The sequence below is a fragment of the Solea solea genome, chromosome 9 (assembly GCF_958295425.1).
Source record: "Solea solea chromosome 9, fSolSol10.1, whole genome shotgun sequence".
Lineage (NCBI taxonomy): Eukaryota > Metazoa > Chordata > Actinopteri > Pleuronectiformes > Soleidae > Solea > Solea solea.
In genome coordinates, this window is record NC_081142.1 from 28,624,253 (window position 1) to 28,645,301 (window position 21,049).

The window sequence follows — 21,049 nt, forward strand, 5'->3', positions numbered from 1 at the left end:
TGGTCACCTCTCAGACGTGTAGCCGTGTTCTGGTCACAGTCAGCTGTGTTCGCTCTGGTCACCGCTCAGACGCGTGGCCGTGTTCTGGTCACAGTCAGCTGTGTTCGCTCTGGTCACCGCTCAGACGCGTGGCCGTGTTCTGGTCACAGGCGGCTGTGTTCGCTCAGGTCACCGCTCAGACGCGTGGCCGTGTTCTGGTCACAGGCAGCTGTGTTCGCTCAGGTCACCGCTCAGACGCGTGGCCGTGTTCTGGTGACAGTCGGCTGTGTTCGCTCTGGTCACCGCTCAGACGCGTAGCCGTGTTCTGGTCACAGTCGGCTGTGTTCACTCTGGTCACCTCTCAGACGTGTTCGCTCAGGTCACCGCTCAGACGTGTGGCCGTGTTCTGGTCACAGGCAGCTGTGTTCGCTCAGGTCACCGCTCAGACGCGTGGCCGTGTTCTGGTGACAGTCGGCTGTGTTCGCTCAGGTCACCGCTCAGACGCGTGGCCGTGTTCTGGTGACAGTCGGCTGTGTTCGCTCTGGTCACCGCTCAGACGCGTAGCCGTGTTCTGGTCACAGTCGGCTGTGTTCGCTCTGGTCACCTCTCAGACGTGTAGCCGTGTTCTGGTCACAGTCAGCTGTGTTCGCTCTGGTCACCGCTCAGACGCGTGGCCGTGTTCTGGTCACAGTCGGCTGTGTTCGCTCTGGTCACCTCTCAGACGTGTAGCCGTGTTCTGGTCACAGTCAGCTGTGTTCGCTCTGGTCACCGCTCAGACGTGTAGCCGTGTTCTGGTCACAGTCAGCTGTGTTCGCTCTGGTCACCGCTCAGACGTGTAGCCGTGTTCTGGTCACAGTCAGCTGTGTTCGCTCTGGTCACCGCTCAGACGTGTAGCCGTGTTCTGGTCACAGTCAGCTGTGTTCGCTCTGGTCACCGCTCAGACGTGTAGCCGTGTTCTGGTCACAGTCAGCTGTGTTCGTTCTGGTCACCGCTCAGACGTGTAGCCGTGTTCTGGTCTCAGTCAGCTGTGTTCGCTCTGGTCACCGCTCAGACGCTGCTGAGGCTCAACAACAAACAGAAAAATTCCTTTCTGTGTTAAAAAAGAAACGTGAAAACCACGGGAGGAATGTGACTTATGTCCAGCCTGTGTGAGGGCCGGCCCTGAGCAGCTGACACACTGACAGACAGACAAACGGACCCACCCACGTCTCCCATTCTGAGCTGAAACTTATAGAAATAGGTCTCTATAAGTAGAACAACGTCCTCGTCTCTGTACACATTTAGACCATGTCTGGACAAGAGGAGGGGCTCGCCTCGGACTGAGACCAGGATTAATCCATAATTATATCGATTCATATTTTTTTAACGATTAAAAGCAAGTTTCTGTGATTTTCTGCCTTCTTAAATGTGAATATTTTCTTTGCTCCATAAAACAAAGATTCAAGATTCAAGATTTCTTTATTTTCATTCCAACACACATTAAGACATGAGGTCAGAACGAAATTTCAGTCCCTCCAGAACCCGGTCAGCCCAACAATAACAAGAAAGAAAGAAAGAAAGAAAGAAAAAGAAGAACCAACAGTTTAAACTTAAAAAATATAAAATTTAAAAAAAATTTAAAACTTTTAAACCTCTGGAGGTAAGGTGCTGTGTGATTATAGAGTTAACGAAAAGAGTAATATAATTGAATTTAAGTAACTGTCCTGAGGTAGTGTATAATAAATAGAGGAAAAAAAAAAACTAAATCAATACAGCAGAATATGGGGAAGTACATGCTTTTTCACTACATGCTTCGGTTTGACTGGCCTCTGCACGGCACGGTTATTGTTCTTCTCCATCAGTGAGAGAACCTGCTTCCTGCTCTGACGAGGTTCAGCTGAGCTGATGCTAAAATGTGACGTCATCAGACTGCCGGCCTCTGATTGGTCAGAGAGTGTCGTCACTGAAGAGTCATGAGCAACAAAGTCCAACTGTAGATCAAAGTGAAAAACACTTAAAAATCCTGAAAACATGGGTTAATCTGCAGCATTTAGCAAAGGAAACGTCTCAGATGTCAATAACAGAGGAGTCTGGTGTATGTAGAGACAGCGCTGCTGAAAGCCGGCCATCGTGACCACGTTCACTGACTGAAGGACAAATCTTTTTAATGATTCACTTTCACCTAGAACAAGTGCTTTACAAGTCACTAGTTAGTGTCGCGGATTAAAAACCAGCAGTTCCATGCAGCTGAGTCGAGCTGAGGCGAGGCGAGTCATGCCGGGACCATGGAGAGGAAAAGCAGCAAAAATAGTGGTATTGTCTCATCTCTAGTTTGAACTAGATAAAGTAACAGTCGTAGTTTGTAAAATTAAATGTTTCACTTATTTCTAACCCGTGATGAGCTGTATCAATATCTGATCGCTGAAAAACACGGTATCGGTCGACCCCTAGTGTTTCTGCGAGCTCACTGTGTCTGGAGACCGATGATGATTTGTCTCTGTGACTCTGCAGGAAACTCACTGATCAATAAAAGCGGTGGTAAAGATTTCCCTCTGTAGATTCTTCCTCCTCGGCTGCAGCAGTTTCTCCAGAGACCAGGAAGAAACAGACGCCGCTGTCACATGACTGACACAACAAACCAAACATTCTCATATTGGCGTTGACATCTGTTTTTCCGAGCGTCTCCGTCTCTGAGGTCAAAGATCAGGATTTAATTCTCACTGGCGCCGTCGTCTTCTCTGTGTTGTTTTCAGCTCAATCAGAAAGTATTCAGAACTTCTGTAGAGTTCTGAGATGGCACGCGTGGTGGAGCGGTGGTTAGCACTGATGCCTTGCAGCAAGAATGTTCCCCTGTTTGAATCCCTGGATTGACTGATATTTTCCCTGTCCTTTCATTGGACTGCAGACTCTAACACTGCAGCCACACCTCAATGTTTTCATTTTAAAGGGATAGTTTGTGTCTCTTTTTTTGGAATTGTTGATTTAGATTATAGGAGATTTACTGTAATTTCCGGACTATAAGCCGCTACTTTTTTCACTTGCTTTGGACCCTGCGGCTTATACAACGGTGCGGCTTATCTATGGATTTTTACAGCTAACGGTCACCAGGGGCGCACTATCAAGGAAGCGCAAGAGCGAGACAGTCAGTTTGCGCCAGGTAACGAGAGCAAAACAAACCAAGTGAGCCCAAATGCAGTACGAGAGACAGAAGCCACTTGACATCAGTGTGAATGGTGCTTTTAAAGTGGCACTACGAGTTCAGTGGGAGGCATGGGTGACTAGCGGCGAGAAATCATTCACCAAAACTGGTCGCATGCAAAGAGCAACTTTTGCTCAAGTCTACCAGTGGATACTGACAGCATGGAGAAGTGTGAAAACATCCACGATCACCAACGGGTTTCGAAAAGCTGGACTGCTGCGTGATGATGATGATGAAAAGGACAGCGCAGTGGCTGACGAAGCCATTCGGAGGCTGTTCGATTCCGACACTGACGAAGAGGACTTCGGTGGTTTTAGTACGCAGGAGGAAGACGATGACACGAGGATTAATGACTGACTTTTCTGTTATAGTAGGCTGGTTATTTTGAACGGCCGCGTTACTGCACCTTTACTGCTGTGTTGGCACTTTTCGGAAAAGATGCTGAAAGATGCTGTTCGTCATGTCAAAGATGTGAAAGTTTGATAGAAAGATTTATTGTGTTTCTCAAATGTTAATAAATGGGACGCTTTGCGTTCCCAAACAGTCATCTCTGTCCCGACAGTCCCCTCCGTGGTAGCAGGAACCCTTATATACGGTAATTAAACATTAAAAAACCTGCGGCTTATAGTCGGGTGCGGCTTATATATGGAACAATCTGTACTTCCCCCAAATTTAGCTGGTGCGGCTTATATTCAGGTGGGCCTTATAGTCCGGAAATTACGGTAGTTGTCACATACTCGACTGCACGAGTAGAGCAGCAGATTTTGCGCAAAAGACATTAAAAATGGAAATTATAAAAAATATGTATAAATATCCAAGAAGAGGGGGAGAGGGAGGGAGCAATATACATTATTCATCTGCAGAAAATACAAAAATATAAAGAAGAGATAGAGTCAGATATTTTAATTAACTAATGATAATGATCAAAATATTAGTAGGCAGAGTGTCAGTTAGCAGCAATATTTGTATATATGTATATATGTGTATATATATATACAAATGCTCCAAACTCTGCAGTAGAATATTATGATATATATATATATGTGTATGTATATATATATGTATGTGTATATATATGTATATGTATATATGTGTGTATATATATATATGTATGTATATGTGTATATATATATATATATATATATAAGGTGTAAGGTAAGACTAGGTCTTTCAGGTATGAAGGGGCCTGACCATTAAGTGCCTTGTACGTGAGGAGGAGGATTTTAAATTGAATTCTAAACTGTGGGTGGAGCCAGTGTAGAGAAGTTAACACTGGAGTTATATGGTCTCTCTTTCTAGTTCCTGTCAGAACTCGTGCTGCAGCATTTTGAATGAACTGAAGGGTTCTAACAGACTTGTTGGAACATCCTGATAATAAGGAGTTACAGTAATCTAATCTAGATGTAACAAAAGCATGAACTAGTTTTTCAGCGTCCTGTAAAGACAGAATGTTTCTAATTTTCATAATGTTCCGCAGGTGGAAGAAGGCTGTTCTGGAAATTAGTTTTATGTGTGAATCAAATGACATTTCCTGGTCAAAAGTAACTCCAAGGTTCCTCACAGTGGAACTGGAAGCCATGGTGATGTCATCTAAAGTGACAATGTGATCAGAAAGTTTTTCTCTGAGGTGTTTAGGGCCGAGTATAAAAGTTTAAAAGTAGAAAGTTACAGGTCATCCAGGACTTAATGTCTCTGAGACATCCCTGGAGTTGAACAACCTGATTTATTTCATCCTGCCTCATTGATAAATATAGCTGTGTGTCATCTGCATAACAATGAAAGTGTATGTTGTGCTTCCTAATAATGTTCCCTAGAGGAAGCATATATAAGGTAAAAAGTATAGGCCCAAGCACTGAGCCTTGTGGAACTCCACAATTAACTTTAGTTTGTAGTGAGGCTTTATCATTAACATGAACAAACTGGAATCTATCAGATAAGTATGATTTAAACCAGCAGAGGGCAGCACCTGTGATACCAAGAGTCTGCTCCAATCTCTGCAGTAGAATATTATGATCAATGGTGTCAAATGCAGCACTAAGATCTAACAGGACAAGTAAAGAAACTAGACCATTATCTGAAGCCAAGAGAAGATCATTACTAACTTTAACTAGTGCTGTTTCTGTGCTATGGTTTAATCTAAAACCTGACTGAAAATCTTCAAACAGGCCATTAATGCGCAAATATTCACATCATTGATTAGCAACTGCCTTTTCTAAGATTTTAGAAACAAAGGGAAGATTAGATATAGGTCGGTAATTAGCTAAAATATCTGGGTCAAGGGTCGCTTTTTTGAGAAGGGGTTTAATAACTGCTATTTTAAACGTTTGGGGCACATATCCAGTTAATAAGGATAGATTAATTTGAGTTAATATAGAGCTGTTAATTAAAGGAAACACATCTTTAAACAGTTTGGTGGGGATAGGATCTAACTGACAGGTTGATGGCTTAGATGATGAAACTAATGATGTTAACTCAGGGAGATCTATAGGGGAGAAACTGTCTAACTGTGCACCTGGTGCTTCTAAAGCTCTTGTGCTAAAAGATGAGTCAGTCCCAATATGAGGGAGGAGATGATCCATTTTTTCTCTAATTGATGTTATTTTATTCACAAAAAAGTTGATAAAGTCATCACTGCTCAGTGTTAAAGGAATAGATGGTTCAGTGGAGCTGTGGCTCTGTGTCAGCCTGGCTACAGTGCTGAAAACAAACCTATGATTATTCTTATTTTCTTCAATTAGAGAAGAATAATAGGCAGCTCTAGCTTTGTGTAGGGCTTTTTTGTAAGCTACAAAACCATCTTTCCAGGCTGTATGAAATTCCTCTAGGTTATTGGAACGCTATTTTCTTTCTAATCTACGTAACGTCTGTTTAAGAGCACGAGTATTGGAGTTAAACCATGGTGCTCGTCTCATCTGATTCACCACCTTCTTTTTCAGAGGGGCAACACAATCTAATGTAGTACGCAGTGAACAAGGTTATCGATGAGGGCGGGACTTCATATGTACTGATCATTGGCACTGAGTTAAATAAAGGTTGCTCTGTCTCTTTGAATGTATTAATATTATTAACAGACAGTTTTATCTTTATGTTATTGTAGTTCATTATTGTACAATTAAATGTGAGTAAATAATGGATCAGTTAGGAGAGGGTTTTGGGGAAATATGTTTAAGTTATCAAATTTCAATACCATAACTTTACTGAATGTATGATTATCTGTAGCCAGCAGTTTCAGATAAGACTCTATGTCGCCCGCTCTGGCCCCGGGAAAACACCTGACTGTGGTCGCTGGCGTCGCTATTTTCACGTTACTCAGGATGGAGACACCAATTACCAGAGTTGGTTTCATAGTTTGTGTGTGTGTGTGTGGTGCTGAGAGGGAAAAACTTGTTAGAGGTGTGAACAGTTTGGTGGTGGACAGGACTCTTAGGCTTAACACTACAGTCACCCAGCTGCACGGGAGCTGCTGAGGGAGCTAATGCTATGTGGTCCGCATCGACTACAGGGGACTGGCTAATAGAGCTGAAACAATGAATCCATGAATCCATTATTAATCGATTACTAAATTAATCGACAACTATTTTGATTATCGATGAATCGGTTCAAAGCTTTTTTCATGATTAAAACAAGATTTCCCATTGTTTCAGCTTCTTAAATGTGAATATTTTCTTAATTTCTTTGCTCCGAAGAGCAAAGAAATCATTCAAAGTCAATCATTTTGGTTTGTGGACAAAACAAGACATTTGAGAACATCATCATTTCCAGGTTTGACAAACACCGCTCAACATTTTTTAAGGTTTTCTCATATTTTATGGACCAAACAATTAATCGAGAAAATAATCGACAGATTAATTGATTATGAAAATAATCATTAGTTGCAGCTCTACTGGCCAACTGATTTAGCTTCTATGGTGTAAAGCTGAGTTTCTACCTCATTAAGCCTCGCCTCCATCCGAGCCAATAAGCTACACTTACTACAAGTGTCTTTATCGCTAAAGGAGGCAGAGGAGTAACTAAACATGTGGCACACAACACAGGAGAGAGAGAAGCCATCGCTGCTAAGCTAACTCGTTACGCTAACAAAACCACTGTACGTGAATCTACGTGAAAGATAGAGTTTAAGCAAAAGTAGCGAGTTAAAGTATTAACCAATTTACCAAAACGAGTGCTTGTTCAGTTAATCGCTCGTTACAGTAGATAGATAATCACAGAGAGAGCAGGAAGTGACACTATGTCAGCATTTGTCTTCTCTGTGTGACGTGGAGGTGTCCAGTGTGAGAGCAGCAGAGAGCAAGAGAGCAGAGGAAGAATGTCTGTGCTCCTCTGAGGTAACGGCCCAGGATCAGGCCTCGTGCAGCATTCTGACTGATGCTCATGAAACAGTGGTTGTGCTCCTCACACCTGATGTCATCAGCTCTGTCCTGTCATAGTCACAGAGTGGACAGTAAATCATTACACTCTGTATTTTCTGTTTTAATCCAAGCTGTCACTACTAAAACATACTTTCTGATTAGAGATGCAACTAATGATTAAGACCTTTTCATGTCCACTACCGATATCGGTTTCCTGCTGTGATGAATTTGTTTTGTTTGTTTTGGGACTTAGTAACCCAGTTATGCTGCTTTTCCACAACATGGTCCTGACACGACTTGACTGGCCTCTGCATGGCACGGTTATTTTTCTTTTCCATCAGAGAACCTGGTACCTGCTGTTTTTTTAGTTCCTGCACTGATGAGGTTCAGCTGAGCTGATACAGTCAACAGACTGCCGGCAACTGATTGGTCAGAGAGTGTCGTCACAATGAGCATGAGCATGAGTCATGAGCGCAACGTCCGATTTAAGAATCAAAGCCAACAATGTCCAACTGTAGATCAGTTAAAAAAAAATTCCAAAATCTATTTATAATCCCAAAGTCTATTTATAATTCCAAAATCTACTTATAATTCCAAAGGCTACGTATAATTCCAAAGTCTACTTATAATTACAAAGTCTACTTATAATTCCAAAATCTATTTATAATCCCAAAGTCTATTTATAATTCCAAAATCTACTTATAATTCCAAAATCTACTTATAATTCCAAAGTCTATTTATAATTCCAAAATCTATTTATAGTTCTAAAGGCTTCGTATAATTCCAAAGTCTACTTATAATCCCAAAATCTACTTATAATTCCAAAGTCTATTTATAATCCCAAAATCTATTTATAATTCCAAAGTCTACTTATAATTCCAAAATCTACTTATAATTCCAAAGTCTATTTATAATTCCAAAATCTACTTATAGTTCCAAAGGCTTCGTATAATTCCAAAGTCTACTTATAATCCCAAAATCTACTTATAATTCCAAAGTCTATTTATAATTCCAAAATCTACTTATAATTCCAAAGTCTACTTATAATTCCAAAATCCACTTATAATTCCAAGGGCTACGTATAATTCCAAAGTCTATTTATAATCCCAAAGTCTATTTATAATTCCAAAATCTACTTATAATTCCAAAATCTACTTATAATTCCAAAGTCTATTTATAATTCCAAAATCTATTTATAGTTCCAAAGGCTTCGTATAATTCCAAAGTCTACTTATAATCCCAAAATCTACTTATAATTCCAAAGTCTATTTATAATCCCAAAATCTACTTATAATTCCAAAGTCTACTTATAATTCCAAAATCTACTTATAATTCCAAAGTCTATTTATAATTCCAAAATCTACTTATAGTTCCAAAGGCTTCGTATAATTCCAAAGTCTACTTATAATCCCAAAATCTACTTATAATTCCAAAGTCTACTTATAATTCCAAAATCTACTTATAATTCCAAAGTCTACTTATAATTCCAAAATCCACTTATAATTCCAAGGGCTACGTATAATTCCAAAGTCTATTTATAATCCCAAAATCTACTTATAATTCCAAAGTCTATTTATAATCCCAAAATCTACTTATAATTCCAAAGTCTATTTATAATCCCAAAATCTACTTATAATTCCAAAGTCTATTTATAATTCCAAAATCTACTTATAATTCCAAAGTCTACTTATAATTCCAAAATCTACTTATAATTCCAAAATCTATTTATAATTCCAAGGGCTACGTATAATTCCAAAGTCTATTTATAATCCCAAAATCTACTTATAATTCCAAAGTCTACTTATAATTCCAAAATCGATTTATAATTCCAAAGTCTATTTATAATTCCAAAATCTACTTATAGTTCCAAAGGCTTCGTATAATTCCAAAGTCTACTTTTAATCCCAAAATCTACTTAATATTCCAAAGTCTACTTATAATTCCAAAATCTATTTATAATTCCAAAGGCTACGTATAATTCCAAAGTCTACTTATAATTCCAAAATCTACTTATAATTCCAAAATCTATTTATAATTCCAAGGGCTACGTATAATTCCAAAGTCTATTTATAATCCCAAAATCTACTTATAATTCCAAAGTCTACTTATAATTCCAAAATCTATTTATAATTCCAAAATCTATTTATAATTCCAAGGGCTACGTATAATTCCAAAGTCTATTTATAATCCCAAAATCTATTTATAATTCCAAAGTCTATTTATAATTCCAAAATCTACTTATAATTCCAAAGTCTACTTATAATTCCAAAATCTACTTGAAGTTCCTAAATCTACTTATAATCTATTTATATTCCAAAATCTACTTATAATCTACTTATAATTCTAAAATCTACTTAAAGTTCCAAAATCTACTTATTATCTACTTATAATTCCAAAATCTACTTATAATTCCAAAGTCTACTTATAATTCCAAAATCCACTTATAATTCCAAAGGCTACGTATAATTCCAAAGTCTACTTATAATTCCAAAATCTATTTATAATTCCAAGGGCTACGTATAATTCCAAAATCTACTTAAAGTTCCAAAATCTACTTATAATTCCAAAGTCTACTTAAAGTTCCAAAATCTACTTAAAGTTCCAAATCCCTCTGATCAGAGAGTGTCGTCATTGTAATTAGCCCTCTTGCCAATCTAAAAAAGAAAGAAAAAGTAACATAACACATACCATTTATAGTGTTTTGAAAACTCTTCTTGAAAACTGTCAACACCACAAGATATGAAAAAAGAAAGTGTTTTTTGACCCTTTCTTCGTGACATGTCGCGTGATTGGATGACGTTGTTAGCGTGTAGACAGGTAGAGACAGGCAGTGGTTTTGGGGGTTCAGGTGTTGAAAAATACATGGGGATACGGTTGAAAAGCTCTATATACTGTCTTTGGTAACACTGTTTGTGGTGAAAAAAAAAAATCTATTTAATATAAATAAACAAGCGTCGCTTAGCCTGTCGGGGGGGAGGGGGAAACCCTGCACTGATTCTAATACCCAAAACAAGTGCTCCTCAGCGTGGACGGAGTCATCATCGCACGGCTGCATGAAACTGCTGTGACTTTGTTTTATACGATTTATAAAACAGTTATTTTCGGTCTACTTTTTGTCAATTTTATAGATTTCTTTACAATCCTAACGTGCTGTGTTGTTGTGGGCATGAGACTTGTATCTCAGGTCCAATAACACATTTATCTCTGGAAATTTGTAAAAAAAAAACAACTGTATATTTTGTGGGTGAAGCAGCTTTATCAAGATTTTGACATAAATATGTGAAAAGTTATGAATGAATAAATGACTGATGTTATTATATCAGTGGCAGAAATTTGACAGATGAAACGCTGATTTAATCACAGTTCAGTGACGATGTGTGAGCTTTTCTCTGTGTGTGTATAAATAATCACAATCCACTCGTTTTTATGTTTACGCTGACGAGGAAGAGCAGTTCAGTGTTTCGCTGATGTTAAAGTGACACAGTTGTTGTTGTTGTTGTTGTTGTTGTTGTTGTTGTTGTTGTTGAGCTGATCTTAAATCATTCCAGAATCACTAAACCACTGTCGTTTGCTGACTGCGTTGGAGACGAGCTCCCACTCGGGTGGGAGGAAGTTTACGACCAGCAAGTGGGCGTTTACTACATCGACCACATCAACAGTGAGTACACACTCATCGTCATCATCATCATGACCTTGCCCTCTGACCCTTTTCTAGACATTTAACTCCACATTTCTGTTTTTTAACTTATAAATAAATAATAAAAACCTCTAAACCAAACCCCACAGATCACACACACAGGAGTTGTTGATCCACTGCTTCCTCCATCACTAAGTTCTAATGTCTTATTTTGTTAATTCAGCATTTGAAATGTGTTCAGATTGACCTAACTGTATATTAATATATTATAGAAGTTTTCCCTGCGTCCACCTGCAGGTCTGTAGTGACACAAACATGATGTTTTTCATACTCCTGTTACAGCACATGTCGATATATAGTTTCCTCATTGTACAAATGAATGAACATTAACTTTGAATTTCAGAAGTTTTGAGTGGATTCAGAATCTTTTTGGGTAAGAATCATGATCTCTACATGACACCTCTGCTCGTCGTGTCCCGTTGTCAGAGACCACCCAGATTGAGAACCCGCGGACTCAATGGCGGCAGGAGCAGGAGCGTATGTTGAAGGAGTACCTGGTCGTGGCCCAGGAGGCCCTGAGAGCCAAGAAGGAGATGTACCTGGTGAAGCAGCAGCGTCTGGAGCTGGCTCAGCAGGAAATGCTGCTCTTCCACGAGCTGTTCGAGGACAACCGCTCCATCACCAGCAGTAAGAACTTGACTCGCTTCTCTTTTCAGAAACACACATGAGGAGTGTCAGCTGACCTGGACATTCTTCACTACATTGTCGATGTTCCCTCAGGAAACAGTGGGTGATGCACATCTACCCCACCCTCCCCCGCCCCCTCCCCCTGTCACCACCTCCACCCAGTTCACCCTCCTGACCTAAGGCTGAATTCAGCTCTCACTGTGATGTTTGTCTTGTCAGCGCTGTGAGCGCCCCCTATACTTACAAACTAGCAATGAAATCATGGCTGCCACTGTGAATACGAGGAAAATCTTTTTTATTAAAATTGACATCAGCTTAAAGCTTAAGAAAATATTAGCAAATTTATCGACTGAAGTTTGTAAACCACTCACTCTCCCACAGAGAAAATCCGTGATTTTAACATCACACACACACACACACACACACAGGAGTTGTTGATCCACTGCTGCCTCTATCACCAAGTTCTAATGTTTGACCTGTGTGTGTTCACAGCTCTCTCCGGCTCGTCCTCGAGTGCGAAATACGACCCTGACCAAATCAAAGTGGAGATCGCCTGCAGACGAGAGCGGGTAAGTCGTTATGGGAGCAGAACAATGGGCTGCAGCGAGGGGGCCCCTTCTGGGCAGAGACGAGGGCCAGGGTGTGGCACCCCCCTACAGGATACTGTGGCTCTGGCCCCCCCAGGGGCCCTCGAGAGGATAAGGATGAGGTCATCATCAAGGGTCACGCAGAGGTTAGGTCACTGAGTCACATGACCAAAGTGGACATTTCTCAGACATCGTCATTGAGTGTGAGGGTGTTTCCTGCATTCACCCCTCCACTGTCGAGCTGAACACATGAACGTGACCTAATTATAATGTTTCTATAGCAACAGGAATGTGTTTACTTGTACTGTAAAGACAACGTGTTTCTGTTATTATGGACAACACGCAAACAAACAAACTCAAATAATAATAATTTCTATGGCTGATAAAATACTCCACATAATGCATACAAGTTAATTTAAAGATATACTATGCAACATCTCTGCTTTTAAAGGTACAGTGTGTAGGATTTCAGCGACATCTACTGGTGAATTGACAGAATCTCTCACCTAACCCTTCCTCTCTAAGGATGTAGGATGACAATTTATCATCGCCTTCAAGATGTTGAGTCTGTCTATGAAAAACATCCAATATAGCGCCCTCTGTAGGCAAAAAAACATGCCCATGATGTAAATATAAGGAGCTCAACCTTTGGTAATTAAAACTACAATTCATACATTCAGGGAGTCATTTTACTCTCAAAAGAACATCCATGTCAAGAGAGGATCGTTCACTTTTTCAGGAAGTGAACTGAAGCTCGGGACACTGACCTAGTACGACTACGTTTTCACTGCGTTCAGAGCCTCAAACGTCTTCAAACACCTGTCTTCACTCCACGTGACGAGTCAAGACACTGTGATGTGTAAAAGTAGAGGAATGAACCTTTGAATTTGTGGAGTTAGATGACATTTGACAGCTGCAGTGTCACATCACTGTGTGAGTAATGATGAGTCAGCACTTTTAGCAGACTGTGCTGAATGGTGTGTGTGTGTGTGTGTGTGTGTGTGGTGGTTCTGACCCGGTCGGTGCTGGTTCTTGTGTCCACAGCTCTCCAGACTGAAGCAGGAACTGGCCCAGGTGAAGCAGGAGCTGCAGTATAAGGAGATGGGAGTGGAGACGCTGCAGGAGTGAGTGTTCTTTGACCTACACCTTAACCTACACTCTTGCCTACACCTTAACCTACACCTTAGCCTACACCTTAGCCTACACCTTTGCCTACACCTTAACCTACACCTTAGCCTACAGCTTAGCCTACACCTTAACCTACACATTAGCCTACACCTACACATTAGCCTACACCTTAACCTACACATTAGCCTACACCTTAACCTACATCTTAGCCTACACCTTAACCTACACCTTAGCCTACACCTGCACATTAGCCTACACCTTAACCTACATCTTAGCCTACACCTTAACCTACCCTTAAGCTACACCTTAGCCTACACCTATACCTTAGCCTACACCTTAGTCTACACCTACACATTAACCTATACCTTAGCCTACACCTAAACCTACACCTACCCCTTAGCCTACACCTTTACCTTAGCCTACACAGTCAGTTGTATTGTTTTGGTGTAATTTGGGCAGCATACAAACACACAATAAACACAATTTTATTCAATTACAACTCACTAACTCTATTAAAAATATCAAATGACTACACTATATAATGAATACTATTATACTGTGTGGTGTAGTGCAGTGAATATTTTGTGTGTTTGGTCACGTAGTGGCGATTCAGATTGTAATCCTTAAACACAGCGACTTGTGTAGCACAAACTAAGCACACGGCTTTACCTTTGACTTCTGTAAACAAGTATTTAGCTTAACGGTCCATGTCTTGTTGAAAATGCGGCATTTGGAATTCAATTTTCTTTTCTTTTTTTTTAACGTGACCCGTCAATTTTGGGGGCCAGGGGTATCTGACCAGTGTCACCTGTCGCTGTGCAGACAACAAATAAAATTCTGATTGGTCGATGTTTTTCGTACAATCGTTGATTTCATCAGGAGGAATGTACCAAGTGCTAATGGGGGTGTTTGCAGAGCACCCCTGTTTCACAGGTAACAGCGTGTCTGAATAGAACACCCCCCTTGTTTTCAGTATTTTGGATTAGTCCAACCCACAGGAGACAGAAAGACAACAGAACGTCCGGTGGTTTTATTTCATGTTGAGCTACAGTCAGTCGTCCTCTAACACGTCACAGACGTCACAGTGTGGCAGCATTTTACAAAAATAGATGGCGATAAAAAAGAATTCAAATGCAAAGTTTGCCAGCAACAGTTTTCATATCACAGCTCGACTACAAACATATAAAAACACTAAGCTAACTTTGAGTATATGATCATATCAGAATTGGCATATTTCAATATTTTAATCTAATAATCGTTGATTGGTTTTATAACGACAGCAGTCTGTTTGTGTCTCAGCTGTGTGTTCAGTGTGTCTCTGTGTGAGGACATGAGACACATCATCTAAGTATTCCTCAACAGTTCTGGTGCTGATATCACTAGTTGACATAGTATATGTTCAGAAATCATGGGCTATGATATTGAGCAGATGCATGTGATGCAATACACGTCAGAGCCGTCAGAGCCCCACACTCCCCCCATTAGTCGATTTTTAGTCGAAATTTCACGGCTTCAGTAAACCAACAATTTCTTAACCTAAACCTACACATACACATACACATACACATACACCTAAACCTTCACATACACATACACATACACATACACCTAAACCTTCACATACACATACACATACACCTAAACCTAAACCTAAACCTTCACATACACATACACATACACATACACAAACACATACACATACACATACACCTAAACCTAAACCTAAACCTTCACATACACATACACATACACATACACGAACACATACACATACACATACACATACACCTAAACCTAAACCTAAACCTTCACATACACATACACATACACATACACAAACACATACACATACACATACACATACACCTAAACCTAAACCTTCACATACACATACACATACACATACACATAAACCTAAACCTTCACATACACATACACATACACATACACCTAAACCTAAACCTACACATACACATACACCTAAACCTAAACCTTCACATACACATACACCTAAACCTACACATACACATACACATACACCTAAACCTAAACCTACACATACACATACACATACACCTAAACCTAAACCTTCACATACACATACACATACACATACACATACACCTAAACCTACACATACACATACACATACACATACACCTAAACCTAAACCTTCACATACACATACACATACACATACACCTAAACCTACACATACACATACACCTAAACCTAAACCTTCACATACACATACACATACACATACACATACACATACACCTAAACCTAAACCTTCACATACACATACACATACACATACACCCAAACCTAAACCTTCACATACACATACACATACACATACACATACACATACACATACACATACACCTAAACCTACACATACACATACACATACACATACACATACACCTAAACCTTCACATACACATACACATACACATACACATACACATACACCTAAACCTACACATACACATACACATACACCTAAACCTACACATACACATACACATACACATACACATACACCTAAACATACACATACACATACACATACACCTAAACATACACATACACCTAAACATACACATACACATACACCTAAACATACACATACACATACACCTAAACATACACATACACATACACCTAAACATACACATACACATACACATACACCTAAACATACACATACACATACACATACACCTAAACATACACATACACATACACCTTAACCTAAACCTAAGCTTTCAGTTTTAACATCACACACACACACACGAGTGATCCACTGGTGCCTCCATCACTAAGTTCAAATGTCTTATTTTGTCACTTTTACTGTCTCATTTAAAATCCTTTGTTCAGATTGACCTCAGTGACACAAAGTGACCACATGAAAATCTGTTGGGCAGCCATGTTTTTACAATGTGTCCTAAACTGTTCACAAATATTTATATTTAACAACACTTTTTGATAATGCGCTATTTAGCTCTTTTCCTTTTATTGTGTGTTTTTCTTTTTGAGCACTCTCTCTCTCTCTCTCTCACACACACACACACACACACACACACACACAGGCGTGTTGTTTTAGTTTTTTTCTGTGCTGGGAACATTTCAGAATGTTTCCAAAAATCCATGTTAGAAATAGAAGCTCCACCTCTCTCTGAGTGAGTGAGTGAGTGAGTGAGTGAAAGAGAGAGAGAGAGAGAGAGAGAGACTTTATTTATGGAAAAGGGGGACTCCACCTCAGGAAGAGGATGCACCAGTGGAGTGCAGGGAGCCAAGGCTCGGCTTGGAGAGGAAGTCGCTGCATGGAGAGGTGGAGGAGGTGGAGGAGGTGGAGGAGGGGGAGGAGGTGGTTGGGAGTGGGCTCGAGAACACTTTCAAAAACACGCAGATATCTGGCAGCAAATTCCTCTGCACTTCCTGAGTCCTGGCAGCGAGTCTCTTATCTCTGAGATAATAACACAAGTGGAGTGATTCCCAGAATAGACGGGAGAATATGCATGCGCACACACACACACACACACACACACACACACACAGACAGGTCTGTATAGCATTCATAGACATAATACATTCCCTAACCCCATAGCCTAACGTTCGCCATCACGAACCCTCAAACCAGGTCTTAACCCTGAAAAGGCCATTTTTAATGGTGTCAGAATGTGAGGACCAGCCAATATGTCCTCACTTCCTTCAGTATAGTTAGTAAGTTTTTTTGGTCCTCACAAAGCTACCCATACAAGAATTCACACACACGCACACACACGCATCCTCCTCGACGTTCTCATGTGTGTTTGTGCCTTTGTTTTAACCATTGTTTTTTTCTTCTTTTAACCCAGTGGGTTTGACTTCAGTAGAGCGCCTCCTGGCTGTTGACAGCATTATTGCTAATTGTTCAGATAAAAGATAAAGATGCAAGCAAACGAAAAAAGTTCCCTGGACTCGTCGTCAGTGTTTTTGTTCAAAGAGTTCCTGAGTGCGATAATGGGGGAAAACACCTTATCACGATACTATTAACGGTTATTCTCATAATTTAATAATCTGTTGATTATTTTCTCAATTAATCGAGTACTTGTTCTTGGTTCAGAAAATGTAGAAAAATATTGATCAGTAAACTAAATATTAAATATATGAAGCAGAAGATTTAGGTGGAATAATAAAGTTTTTAATGACATAGCAACATTTGTAACAATTGGCAAATTCTGATGATTGGAAAAGGCAAATATCTGCCTGATATTAATGACGACTAATCAGTTCATCTCATTTTTCTCTAGTGTAGTCCGTTTATCAGGAATAGTTTCCACTGAAGTGTCTTGTGTACATTTAGAACAACCAATACTAAATAAAATGTCAACTATTTGGACTGTTTTTACTGTTAATTCAGCTTCTAAAATGTGAATATTTTCTGGTTTATTTGCGCCATAAAACAAAGAAAACATTAAAACTGAATTATTTTGGTTTGTGGACAAAATCAAGACATTTGAGAACGTCATCATTTTCACGTTTTATATTGTTCAACATTTATATTGTTCACATTTATATTGTTCAATATTTATATTGTTCAATATTTATATTGTTCAACATCTATATTGTTCCACATTTTCTGACATTTTAAGGACCAAACAATTAACTGATTAATCATTAGTTGCAGGACTAACTGTAGTTGGTCACAGTCTCTGTAAAGTCTCTGTTCTGTCTCTATTCACTTTATTTAGATTATAATGAAAGATTATTGTGGAATAATTGATCAAAACCACAAACATATGTGGCTTTAAAACTTTAATCTGTGGAAACAAAGTTTATTAAGACGTAGAAAGAATTTATAATCCACTGTACAGGTGTGTAGGCTGATGGAGGTGGGTCGTGGTTTTTTGTTTTTTTTAAACTAAGCACATAAACTGGTGGGGGTACAAAGCATGGCTTGTTTAGGGAGGCAGAGGCAGCAGAGGAGGCATCAGAGAACGCAGCAGAGGAGGCAGCAGAGGAAGCAGAGGCAGCAGTATATGTGGTTCTGACCCGGTCTGTGTCTCTGTGTGGTTCTGACAGGATTGACAGGAAGATTTCGTGCAGTCAGACCAACTACAAGCTGGACGAGGCTCAGGCCATTTTCACGGAGCTGCGCAGCATCAAGAAGGCCATCAGCTGTGGGGAGAAGGAGAGGCAGGACCTCATCCAGGTACACGCATGTCCTACACTGCCCTCTAGTGTCTGCTCACACACGCTGCTGCTGCTGCCTCTTACATTAAGGACATTTCCAGACGTCTGAGTTACATTACATGTCATCTATCCAAACATCTTACAATAAGTGCATTTCAACATTTGGTGTAAACAAGAGCCGGAAGAGCAGAGTCACAGACCACGTCTGTCATTCTGTTAACAAACAAAAGATGAGACTGACAAATAAATAATGAATCATCAGGTCACTGAAGCTTTTCCTCCCACAACATACCATAATGTCATCACCTGTCATTTTTTAAGCTTCTTAAATGTGAATATTTTCTACTTTCTGTCGTTTTTCAGCTTCTTAAATGTGAATATTTTCTACTTTCTGTAATTTTTTAAGCTTCTTAAATGTGAATATGTTCTACTTTCTGTCATTTTTCAGCTTCTTAAATGTGAATATTTTCTACTTTCTGTCATTTTTCAGCTTCATAAATGTGAATATTTTCTGCTTTCTGTCATTTTTCTGTTTCTTAAATGTGAATATTTTCTACTTTCTGTCATTTTTCAGCTTATTAAATGTGACTATTTTCTACTTTCTGTTATTTTTCAGCTTCTTAAACATGAATATTTTCTACTTTCTGTCATTTTTCAGCTTCTTAAATGTGAACATTTTCTACTTTCTGTCATTTTTCAGCTTCTTAAATGTGAATATTTTCTACTTTCTGTCATTTTTCAGCTTCTTAAATGTGAATATTTACTACTTTCTGTCATTTTTCAGCTTCTTAAATGTGAATATTTTCTCATTTCTGTCATTTTTCAACTTCTTAAATGTGAATATTTTCTACTTTCTGTCATTTTTCAGCTTCTTAAATGTGAATATTTTCTACTTTCTGTCATTTTTCAGCTTCATAAATGTGAATATTTTCTGCTTTCTGTCATTTTTCTGTTTCTTAAATGTGAATATTTTCTACTTTCTGTCATTTTTCAGCTTATTAAATGTGAATATTTTCTTTCTGTCATTTTTCAGCTTCTTAAATGTGAATATTTTCTACTCTCTGTCATTTTTCAGCTTCATAAATGTGAATATTTTCTGCTTTCTGTCATTTTTCTGTTTCTTTAATGTGAATATTTTCTACTTTCTGTCATTTTTCAGCTTCTTAAATGTGAATATTTTCTACTTTCTGTTATTTTTCAGCTTCTTAAACATGAATATTTTCTACTTTCTGTCATTTTTCAGCTTCTTAAATGTGAATATTTTCTACTTTCTGTTATTTTTCAGCTTCTTAAACATGAATATTTTCTACTTTCTGTCATTTTTCAGCTTCTTAAATGTGAACATTTTCTACTTTCTGTCATTTTTCAGCTTCTTAAATGTGAATATTTTCTACTTTCTGTCATTTTTCAGCTTCTTAAATGTGAATATTTTCTACTTTCTGTCATTTTTCAGCTTCTTAAATGTGAATATTTTCTACTTTCTGTCATTTTTCAGCTTCTTAAATGTGAATATTTTCTACTTTCTGTCGTTTTTTCAGCTTCTTAAATGTGAATATTTTCTACTTTCTGTCATTTTTCAGCTTCATAAATGTGAATATGTTCTACTTTCTGTCATTTTTCAGCTTCTTAAATGTGAATATTTTCTACTTTCTGTTATTTTTCAGCTTCTTAAATGTGAATATCTTTACTTTCTGTCGTTTTTTCAGATTCTTAAATGTGAATATTTTCTGCTTTCTGTCATTTTTCTGTTTCTTAAATGTGAATATTTTCTTCTTTCTGTCATTTTTCAGCTTCTTAAATGTGAATATTTTCTACTTTCTGTCATTTTTCAGCTTCTTAAACATGAATATTTACTACTTTCTGTCATTTTTCAGCTTCTTAAATGTGAATATGTTCTGCTTTCTGTCATTTTTCTGTTTCTTAAATGTGAATATTTTCTACTTTCTGTAATTTTTCAGCTTCTTAAATGGAATAATTTCTATTTTCTGTAATTTTTTAAGCTTCTTAAATGTGAATATGTTCTACTTTCTTTCATTTTTAAGCTTCTTAAATGTGAATATTTTCTACTTTCTGTTATTTTTCAGCTTCTTAAATGTGAATATTTTCTACTTTCTGTCATTTTCCAGCTTCTTAAATGTGAATATTTTCTACTTTCTGTCATTTTTTAAGCTTGTTAAATGTTAATATTTTCTACTTTCTATTATCTTTCAGCTTCTTAAATGTGAATAATTTCTACTTTCTGTCATTTTTTAAGCTTCTTAAATGTGAATATTTTCTACTTTCTGTTATTTTTCAGCTTCTTAAATGTGAATATTTTCTA

At 38.5% G+C, this 21,049-nt stretch overlaps 1 protein-coding gene across 1 annotated transcript in view; it reads left to right on the forward strand.

Annotated features, from left to right (window-relative positions):
• Positions 1-21,049, forward strand: part of wwc3 (WWC family member 3) — a 46,358-nt gene that overhangs the window by 8,330 nt on the left and 16,979 nt on the right. Inside the window, exons 2-6 of the mRNA XM_058638639.1 lie at positions 11,055-11,164; positions 11,630-11,830; positions 12,323-12,399; positions 13,462-13,541; positions 18,619-18,748. Of these exons, the coding sequence (XP_058494622.1) occupies positions 11,055-11,164; positions 11,630-11,830; positions 12,323-12,399; positions 13,462-13,541; positions 18,619-18,748 (598 nt within the window). The remainder of the gene's footprint in view (positions 1-11,054; positions 11,165-11,629; positions 11,831-12,322; positions 12,400-13,461; positions 13,542-18,618; positions 18,749-21,049) is intronic.